Source organism: Sinocyclocheilus anshuiensis, unplaced genomic scaffold (genome assembly GCF_001515605.1).
Source record: "Sinocyclocheilus anshuiensis isolate Anshui unplaced genomic scaffold, SAMN03320099.WGS_v1.1 scaffold345, whole genome shotgun sequence".
Taxonomy (NCBI): Eukaryota; Metazoa; Chordata; class Actinopteri; order Cypriniformes; family Cyprinidae; genus Sinocyclocheilus; species Sinocyclocheilus anshuiensis.
Window position 1 is genome coordinate 429866 of NW_015536466.1, and position 11008 is coordinate 440873.

General features: G+C 37.9%; 1 protein-coding gene across 1 annotated transcript; it reads right to left on the reverse strand.

The window, feature by feature from the left end:
• Window positions 1–1730, reverse strand: LOC107691056 (transmembrane 4 L6 family member 4-like). Its single transcript, XM_016489566.1, has 5 exons — window positions 1456–1730; window positions 1070–1159; window positions 579–736; window positions 308–491; window positions 1–198 (listed from the first exon to the last, which is right to left on the reverse strand). The coding sequence occupies exons 1-5, from the start codon at window positions 1627–1629 to the stop codon at window positions 190–192; spliced, it is 615 nt and encodes a 204-aa protein (XP_016345052.1). The 5' UTR covers window positions 1630–1730; the 3' UTR covers window positions 1–189.
• Window positions 1731–11008: the final 9278 nt, after the last annotated feature.

Here is an 11008-nt window from a genome sequence, read left to right on the forward strand (position 1 = left end):
TATTTTATACAAATATCTGTTGCCTTCCTCAGCCATCAGGCAGATGTGGTATACAGCAAACACGGAAGAAAACAACATCCATCTAAACAGTATAAATACAAATTATGAGGTGAAAAACTGTTGACAATTACAGATATGGATGTATGATTAGTCCTGAAGATTCATTGAGCCAAGTCCATTCTGAGTGGTTTAGGAGTCCTGCGGATGAACACAAGGTCAAGTTATTTCAGTGCTACAAACTAATGATGAACAATATAAGGCCTGTGGGTGCTTTATTGTTATTGTTATTATCAGAGTTTGTGCGTACCCCGCAGCAGCCGCAGCAGTCTCCACAGATGGTGCCGATGAGCCCGTTGATGACCTGGAAAGCACACAGACCGATCTGAACCAGACCAGTGACCAGCAGGATGCAGAACAGGGTCAGATGCCACGTGATGATATCGCCCGGACCGTCGCATAGATCCCACAGCGTTCTGTTGGACAGGTAGTTCCTGAAAGAAAGAAACCAGGCGGCAGGTGTTACGTTACAGCTACTGGATTATCACTTGGTTTCATTTCAGTTGATAATAAACACGCACCCGTCGGCAAATGGGTAAGTGACGTTAATTGCTTGGACGGTCCCGTTGAGATAGGTAGTGAAGCACTTGGGCCCGTGATTAATGGCCACACAAGACACGATAACGGAGTAAGCGGCGCCCACAGCTCCGGCCGCGGCGAACAGAATGGAGCCGAACATCTAGATTAAAAAACAAACCAAATGTAAAAACTGAAACATAACATACAGGCACTCCCTGTTAGCTTTACTGTGTCTAATCTTGTGTATCAGAATGTTTCTTCCAGTTTCTTTAATTTATTACAGTACTAGTGGTGCTTTTGAAACGGTATGTGTTGCGGAAATCACTTACAAGTAGGGTAAGAGTAAGAATACAAATGCATATTTCTAATATTTCACTCAGAAAGGCCTTTTCTGGTGGGAATTCCCAAATGGCGAGAATAACACGATCATTGTGTTGAGGAATGGTGTGAAAATGTCATTTGTCACATGGTCTCCTCAGATGGCACTTCTCACCGCAAAACGTTTTCCGCAGCTCTCGTTCCCACAGCAGCCGCAGCAGTCGTTGTTCTTCATGCCCAGGAAAACCAGTGCAGGGAAAATCATCTAAACCAAGACCAGCTCGTTACTTAAAGGGGAACGTTTGCATATAAGGTCATTTCTACAATAAATAAAAGCCTTAAAAGGAATCACAAATAGTGAAGTACAAAAGAAAAAATCACTGACTCATTTTGCAAATTTATGTGCAAATCCATTTTTACGTAAACTGTTTCTTTAATGAATTTACGGAAACTTTTTTTAACAGAAATTTGAGCTCAAATTAGAGTTATTCAACATTGATAGTATTTAGTTTTCCTCTTTTCCTCTTACAAGAAGTTATTTGCATTCGCTCATCCACTCACCACCACACCAGATCCCAGAATTCCTCCGAGATAAAAGACTTCATCCGTGATTTCGCTGCTCTCATCGGCCACATTACCACCGGGGAAAAACAGCAGAATGTTGCAGAGGATACAGATGATGGTCAGTGGGATGAGGGTTATCCCCAGGCATTTGGCGAAATTTCCAGAACACATAATTCAGTCAAATACAGTCCACAGTAATGTGAGAGATGGGTCTGGCGTCTCGGAGTCCTTTGTTCGGGCTAGGCGTCCGTTCCTGTGCTTGTGCAGGTGAGTGTCGGTGTGGATTTATACTCTCCGTCTGCTGTGATGTCAGTGATGGGCACCCCTCTGTAAATGTGTAACTGTGGTGTGTCCTGCACCTACAGAGGTGCGTTCATCTATCAGACTCCTCATACTATCAGCAGCGAGTCACTGCGGCCTCACCTTACCATGCAACACGTTATGATCCAACAGCAAACGAATCATTCACACACATCAATGTAACATGAACACATATGTTGATATGACAAAAAATTGGATGATAAATGGTGTGGATGATGCTTTTTTAATCATAATAATTTGCTGTGCTTCATAGAAGTACACTTATTTTGATGTGCTGACTAACATATGTAAAGTACTTGATTATAATTTTACCAAATATTACAAATAATTTTATATTACCTTCTTCATTACAAATGTGTAATCACACACTTAATTTAAATATGCAACGTTTAAGTGTCAATAGACATGACAATATATCTCAGGTAAATGCGTGTTCTATAAACCATATTTCAAAGACAATAGAGGTAATTATGAAATTACTTTTAAAGATGTACTTCATTCATACTTAAGTGGATCAAAATCACTCAAAAGTTCAGCTAACTGCATTTAATATAAATGTAATGCAATTACTATAATATAAATTAAACTATTACACATTTTCAGTTTAAAATGCAATTAAAAGCCTGAAAACATTACATTCATTTGATTAAGTTCATTCTTTTAAAGTATATTATTTCCATAATACGTACTGCTTTTAAAAGTAATCTGAAAGGTACTTTTTTCACAAGGGTATTGGCACAGGCAGGCGAGGCGAAGGCAAGGAAGAGGCGAGGGAATAATAACAGCTGCAATAACTTTATTAACAAAAACAAAGAAGGTAACCCAACATGAAAGCCGTCCATAAGAAAACAAACAAAACAAAACAATATAACAGCTTCACATCAAGCAAAGATAGCAGTGGACAAGTAGTACTTCAGGGGTTCTCAACTCCCTAAATTACTCCCTCAACCCTCGAGATCCACTTTTCTGCAGAGTTTAGCTCCAGCCTTGATCAAGCTCACCTGCCTGTAACTTTGTAGCAATCCTGAAGACCTTGATGCGCTTGTTCAGGTGTGTTTGATTAGGGTTGCAGCTAAACTCTGCGGGACAGTGGACCTCGAGGGCCAGAGTTGAGAACCCCAGGCTTAAATACACAGGAGAAACAAACTGAACAAGAAACAGGTGCACTAAGCAATCAGTTACCATGACAACAAAGGGAACAAACACAGGGAACTGAAACAAACATATTAGAAACACTGAAGGGAAACTTGCACACCAAAATGAAATAGACATAAATATTTATATTTCTACTATATATCTTGCACACATATAGTTACTTGCCCATTTGAAGTGTTCATCAGACCAAGTTTGTGATGCTACGTATGTCCCATCCAGCCTTCACAGAGCAAAACTTCTGTACAGATGTTGACTTTGACTTTAAAGGAAAATAGAAAATTATTTTGTGGGGCTTTATTTGCACTTTTTGTACTAAATTTTAGTCTCTGTGCCAACAAAGCCTTCTCTATAAAATAAAAATACATAAAAACATTTTTGTACCCTTGGTTTCACATTTATTTAGCTGTTTTGTATTCATTTTTATACTTGTAGTTTCGATTACATTCTGCCCATTTGCATACTTTGCAGTGAAAAGATAAAAAAAACATATGTATATATATATACAGTATATATTCCCTGTCATTTACAAGGAAAGTGTGAGCCTCCAGAATCTCCAGTAAATCATCCACAAATTAATAGAATGTAGTTTCAGATTGTCAGGTTCATCAGCCAGTGAAATTGCTTTATTTATAAGTGGTGGGTGTTGTCTTTCAGAAATGTATTTACTGAGGTACAGTGGCACAATAGTGCACAACACAACAATTTATAAAAAGCAAACATACAGTAAGTTAACAATACAGCAGAACCAGGGCACAACACAATGGAAACAAGCGACAACATTTTGTGTTTGTGTGTGTTAGTGTGTGTGCACATGGGACACGGCTACACCTGGCAGTGCAGATGATGGTGGGACGTGAGGCTGGAAGCCAAGTACACACTGAAAGGATATTAAACTAGTGGCTGGCTGTCGGAGGGAGTTCTGGGCATACTAAGCGAGGAAGCTGCTCCAGGAATTCAGGTTCTGAGGAATTGTCCAATTTCCTGAATCTTTCTCTCCATCTATGGTATCCATAGATGGATCCATACATATCCATAGAGGGTGGTATCCTAAGGAGAAGCTTTTCACACCTAGGAGGTTGAAGAAGGCCTTCCAGACTCAGGAGATGAATTGAGGTTCTCGGTCAGACTGTATGTCCTCTGGGAGTCCAAAGTTATGAAATATGTGATTGAACATGAGTTCAGCAGTTTCCATTGCAGAGGGAAGGCCTTTGAGGAGAACTGATCACGGTTGGCGTGGAATGGGCAGCGGGAGTAGTTTGCCAGATGGTAAATGGCGGGACACTTTGGACATGGCACGCTCTGGGCTGCTGTGATAATATAGTCTCTACTACACTGGTCATAGAGGTGTCCACTTCCACCACAGATGGTTTATCTGGACTGAGGTGAACTACGAGAGGAGCGGTAGTGAAGACTTGTTTCAAGTTCTGTAAAGCTTGGGTGACATCTTGGGTCCAGGGCTTGCCTTTCAGAAAGGAGGTCAGTGGAGTCGTAATGGAACTGTAATTCATGATGAAGCATTGGTAGATGTTAGCAAAACCAATAAAGCATTGTAGTTCTTTATGGTGGTTGGTGTAGGCCAAGAGCGCACTGCTTCTACCTTGCCCTCATTCATCTTGATACTGTACCTTCAGCACTGATGTAATAACCCAGGAACTGGGTGGAGGTCTGGTGGAAGGTACAGTTTTCCACCTTGAGGTATAGTTGGAATTCCCTCATTTTTACAAGGTCCAGCAATACGTGGTGGTGAGGTTCAGCCAGGTTCTGGGAGTATGCAAGGATGTGATCATAGGCAGAGAGATGCACCCGCAATGACCCTGGCGATAAGAGGTGAGGAGAGCTTGTTCGATGAACTTTTACCCTGACATAAAAGATAAAGTTGTTCACTTACAGACGAGTCGCCAGCTGGGCATCCAAACACCTCATTAAATGATGTTTTATTTAAAAAGTTTGTGAGGAACACGTTCATATAATCAACCAATTACTACCAGATGGAAACGTTCAGAAAATCAACAATGGGAGGTATATACAGGTGCATCTCAATAAATTAGAATGTCGTGGAAAAGTTCATTTACTTCAATGATTCAACTCAAATTGTGAAACTCGTTCCACGACATTCTAACTTATTGAGATGCACCTGTATATACAGCTGACTCACCTCTGTCCCTCCACAGTTTTTTAGCATCCCTCCACCACCCCAACTCCTCTCTCTCAAATGTTACTATTCCAGATAAGGATGGGGGAGTACTCTGTGTTCGGGCTAAAGCCTGAGCTCAGAGCCCTGTCCTTGGACAGCACGGCAATTACATATACTCTTTGCGAACTCATGAAATTGTGCCACAAGGCGTTGAGAAATTGAATGATAAGTTCAGTTTGCTGCCATATAGTTTCCACCCACTGCAGCACTCGTCCTGTGAGCAGAGACAGAATATATGAGATTTTCGCTCTTTCAGTTGGAAAACGATGTGGCTGCATTTCTGGGGTGAGCGAACACTGAAGAATAAATCCATTGCAGTCCTCCAGCAAGTCAGAGTAGGGTGCTGTATTGACCATGAGACTAGCGACGTAAACTGGCAGAGAAGGAGAGATGGGGTGTGTGATGGAGGTGTCCAGTGCTTGAAGTGGATCCTGGTGTGGTGAGTGCACGGCAGAGGTTTTTGACTGGATCAGACCCTGCAGGTTTCATGGTTGGGTCTGGCCTTCTGTCAGGAAAATACCAGACTTGGAAACAGAAGTTAGCAAACCCAATATGCAGGTATTTATTGACAAATATGGAAAATGATAGGTAAGTATTGCAAGTTAGACAGGTCATCAATGATTGATGGGATGACTGACATGCTTTTGTTTTTTACCAGAGTGACGGAATATCGGCACACACAGAGGGGAGCAGGCGAGATGAAGACAGGAGGATGATGATGAGTAGGCAGTGAGTATTATAAAACATAGAGAGTGGAATGAGATTGCTGGAGTTTACAAAGGAAATCGCTGGAGATTACGAAGGACATCGCTTGAGTTAACAAATGAAATTACTGGAGTCTTATGAGCCAAAACCACCAAGGTGAGTATCGGTATTGCTGGTAAGGAGTCTGTATCCTAATTCAAGGCCAGACAAGGAGGGACAGATGGAATGCAATGTTAGCTTTGGTGGCCGAGAAAGGAATGGGAGTATTTTCTGTTGTGGCTTGATTTCACAGTGTTGTTATCTTATATTTGCTTTTTTAATTTTCGTTGTATTGTGCACAACGAAAGTATGGGCCACCATACTGAGGCCTTCAACGGGCTTTCAGTTAAGAAGTCATTCAGTGATGTATAACATTAAGAATATGAAGGGCAAGAGGTGTTCTACATGACATGAAAGAATGGTTGATTTCACTTCAAATAATCATAGGCAAGTGTATTTCTTGTGAATTTCAAAAGTGTTCGGATTTGTCAATTACTTGGGGTGGGTTTATTGAACATTCTTAAAAATAAAGGCTCCAAAAACTGTTCAAAGGAAGAACCATTTCGGTTCCCCAAATAACTTTTCAGTGAATAGTTCTTAAAGAACAATTTTTTTTGCTTACTATGAAGAACATTTAAAAAATCTAATGAACCTTTTACTACCTTTTGTGGAATAGAAAGTTTAAACCAAACTGGCTCAAGTGTCCAGTGTCATGTTTGTATTTGCATATCCAAATGTTTGTATCAAATGCTCTCAAAAATGAAAATGTCCCTCCCAGTAATACCACCCTTCGAAATGTCCAGCAACAACGTCCTGCATTAAAAGGAAATAGCATTTATCGAACCATTTCACGGAGTCTTTAAGGTGGATCATGTGGACAGGGTTCTGCCAGTGTATGAAGGAAACTTCATCACACACACACACTGGCTAAAATAAAATAGGGCTTGATCATGTTTTAAATATATCCACTGTCCAGGCAGAATAAGAGCCCACCCCGTGACACCCACACCCTGATGATCCTCGCCTTGATTCCGGCTGTTCATTCAGTGTATGGTTGACTCAGTTCCCAGGCTCACTCCATGGAATATCTGCATTACTTTTGAAGGAGTTTCCTCTTTCATTCCTCATTCCTCTCAGAACAATGTTTCAAATTCGTATTGAAAAAACAATGAACTGTTTAATGGTGCATTATGTTCTAAATACAGTCTTTCTGGTGTTTATATATGAAAATTATACTGTATGTAGCATATAATTTATAGAGTTATTTTAGTGTTTTTATATGCTATTATAGTATTTAATAATATTTCAAATGATGGCTTACAGTTTTATAGTTTTATTATAAAATTAGTTTCTATTAAATTATAGTTTTATAATAGTTTTCTATTATAGTTTTATACTTTTCAGATTACATCTTAATTTTAGTTTATCATTAGTTAGTTAATAATTTTGTTAAGGTCTTTTGTCATTTTTATGACACATTTTTTTGTAATATTTATATAGCTTTACATTTCAGCTTTATTTCAGCTAGTAATCAAGGCAAAAGTTTTTTTAAGTTTAAGTTTAGGTTGTTAAGTTTAGGGTTTAGTGTTGTTATACTGTATCTATTATATTTTTTATTAACATTAAATTAACTATTTTCATTTCAATTTTATTTTATTTTTTTAGCAATGTTTTGTGCTTATGTGCTTGTCATTTTATTTATTTTTATTTATTTTTACATTTTATTTTTGTTTTAGCTTGAGTTCAGTTTTAGTTTTAATTTATTTCCATTGAGCAGCTTTAATGCTTCAGCCTACATTTATTTCCATTAGTTGCCAAGGCAACATTTCCGATTTTTGTTTAGTTTGCGTTTTCTAAAATTGTTCTCACAGGGCTTCCCCAGGATATTTTAGCACTTGACTGAAAGACTGTGGGCCATTATGGGCTAGGTCGGGGATTGAACATTAACCATCATCCACCCAAACATAGTGAGATGATAAAGTTATAATACTTTTAGAACAATTGCTTATTGATATGATGAAGACCATTACTTTATTTATGATGACATTTAGTTTATAAATGTGTAATAAATGCATGATACTGTGTGTATTACAGAAGTTTTTCACATTGCTGTTTTTCTATAAATGTAATAAACAACTAGGGGCAATTAATGGCTTATGGCTTTGACAAAACTTTTATTTGACATAAAATATCAAATATGTTTGACAGCATTTTACTGCATAGCGAACCTATGTTTGTTTGTTGTTCTGTAGTCAAAAATCTGTGATATCGAATGTTTCTTTTGACCCCTTTCAACCTTGCTTTGTGAATCTAAATAAAGTATCATGATGACATTATATGACCATATAATAATAAGTTAGTATGGTCTATAAAAGTGTATTTCATTTGAACAGTGTGTATAGTTGGAAGGGTTGATTGTGTAACATCACATCGTCACATCTGAACTTCACTCATCTCGTCATCAGACCTGCTCACAGAAGTACGCTCAGACAATTCCCCGTTTGTAAGGTGTGTCGACTTCAATGGCCAATGATAAGACTGACAGGTCCAAAGGACTTCTCTATAACTCAAATCTTATCGGAGGTGGGAGGGAAGTCAAAAGTAAATCAATAGAAAGATTGTTGCGCATGAATAAAATACATGCGTGTTCCCCAGAGCAACAGTTTCCATGACAGGTTAGTTACTTATCGGGATAGTGGACTGGGGTGACACACACTTGAAATTATGCACTCACACAAAACTCCCATGATTACATCATTAATATGTACCCAGCAGCAAATCAGTCTATTTTTACTCTGACCCTGAAATAGATAGTTCACCCAAAATGATCATTCTGTCATCACTTACTCATCTTCATGTCTGTATAACTTTCTTTCTTATGTGGAACTCAAAAGATGTTTGAAGAATCTCTTTTTATATGAGAAAAATCTACTTTTATTGACTTTCAGTAGATGGGCAAAAAACAATCCATTTCGTAAAAAGAGGAAATTCCAATCACAGTTCTGTTACTGAGAAACAGATATAGTGCACCATATTAAGAGAGGAGAGAGATGTATTTTGGCCTGTTAATTTATTAGTTGCCTGACAGCAGCTTCATGTGGCTTTTAAATTAGACACAGTGAGTGACAAACAGAGAAAATATACATGGACACTGATATAAAGAGACACATTCACAAAACTCTTCTCACTGTAATCAGTTATGACGCTTGTAAAACATCAGACCAACCCATTTATGATCACCATAATTATTACATATTGTTGTAAGCTTAAAGGATTTGTCTAGCATGTCAAAGTTGAGGGTGTCCAATATCACAGACATTTTGTGAAGTTTACCACAAAACATACTTAAGATCCTAATATGATTAGTCTCTAAGTACATGTGACTATTTTAGAGTCTACTATAATGTTTCTTAACTTGTTTGCTCCTGGATACAGTTTTGAATCAGACTAATTTGTTAATTGGTTTGAAAATATATTTGATACAGTTGAACAGAGTCTTTGACATCACTAAAAAAGTACATGGGTAACATTTTGTTTTCCCTTGTTATTTTGCTATTCCTAAGTATTCATGATTTTATTACTGCCATTTGCATTTAAGCACTGTTTTTCAACCCTATAAAATCAGACCTGTGACCCGTTTTTCACAACACACCAATAAAGAGCTTTTCTCTCTGTCCCATCATTTGGTAACAGAATGACAGCTTTCAATGTTCTTGAGCACTTTTCCTTCTGAGGTCACTGAGAGTTTCATTACAGTTTTTAAGGATATTTAAAAGAGGATAGGAGGGAACTTCTACATAAAATAGATCAAAAATATCACAAAACTGGGGATTTACAACTTTGGTCCTTCACTATTATCGGACAGGATGTGCTAAACTACACTCAAAGCTACAGAAAGGTATTTCTGAAGTTTTGAAACCCCTTTTCATTATTAATAAATCCCTATGGTTTACCAAAAACTTTCCAACTGGCAGCTATTAAACGGCTTAAGATGAAATCACAACACAGCAGTAATAAATGAAAATCATGGGTGAATCAGACCCTAATGATTGTGACATTCTCATGGACAGTCTGGAGAATTATGTTGCTGTAGTTATAGACGGAAACTAGCCTGGATTACATCCAACCACTTTGTTCCAACTTTGAGTACATAAAGAAACGTCACTGCTAACATAAGTGAAATATGGTGTGACCCAAGGCTCTGTCTCAGGTCCTCTGTTGTTCTCCTTGTACACTTACATATGTTGCACCAGATAGTCTGCTAAAATCATGCCCTTATATATTTTTTAAACAATATTTATATATTTAAAATATTATCAAATTGGGAAACTCATCCTGATGTTCCCCAGCTCCTGTGCCAGCTTCATATCCTACACTTACACTGAACCAAGCCACACTGACTACAACTACAGCTTATACAACTATATGAGCTACTTACTTATGAGTAACTGGGATAGCAACACAAAACCAGTGGATTTCAATCCTGGACCTGGTTACAGGGATTTCCCTCTGTTCAATCATTATTTGCTCCTAAGCCACACAAACATTCTCAGGTCACTCCAGTGGATTTTTCCTCAAATTACTGCTAGACACTTAGGATAAAAAAGAGATCAGCTATGTAATGAGCAAAGGAGCACACATTCGATTTATTTACTAAAATCTTAGGATCCTGGCAGAGATGGCAATAAATTATGTAAATAAACCATAAATAATAGTAGAGAAAAAAAAAGCAGAAAGAGAATGGTGTTCTGGAGGAGCTTGAGATTTTTTTATATATTTCAGTATATAATTGGCTTTAGCACTGCCAATATATCACTAATTAAGATGTTAATATAACCAATATACTCTCACGTTTTATCTGTTTAGTTGGTTCCTTGTATCTAGATTCTTTGCTTGCTTTGTCCCTGCTAATTTGTTACCTTAGTTATTCATTGGTTCATTAATTCTTCTCATCTTCTTCTCTTCACCCCTCATCTTGTATGTGTATTTATAGTCTTGTGTTTCAGTCCTTAGTTATCTGTTCTTGTTTCTTGATGGTTTGTTTCCAATTCCCATGTTCCTGTTCTCCTAAAACCCAGCATATATTTAAATTGTGCTTGTTTTGTTTCAATAAAAGTACTGCAAAAGATGTTTTTA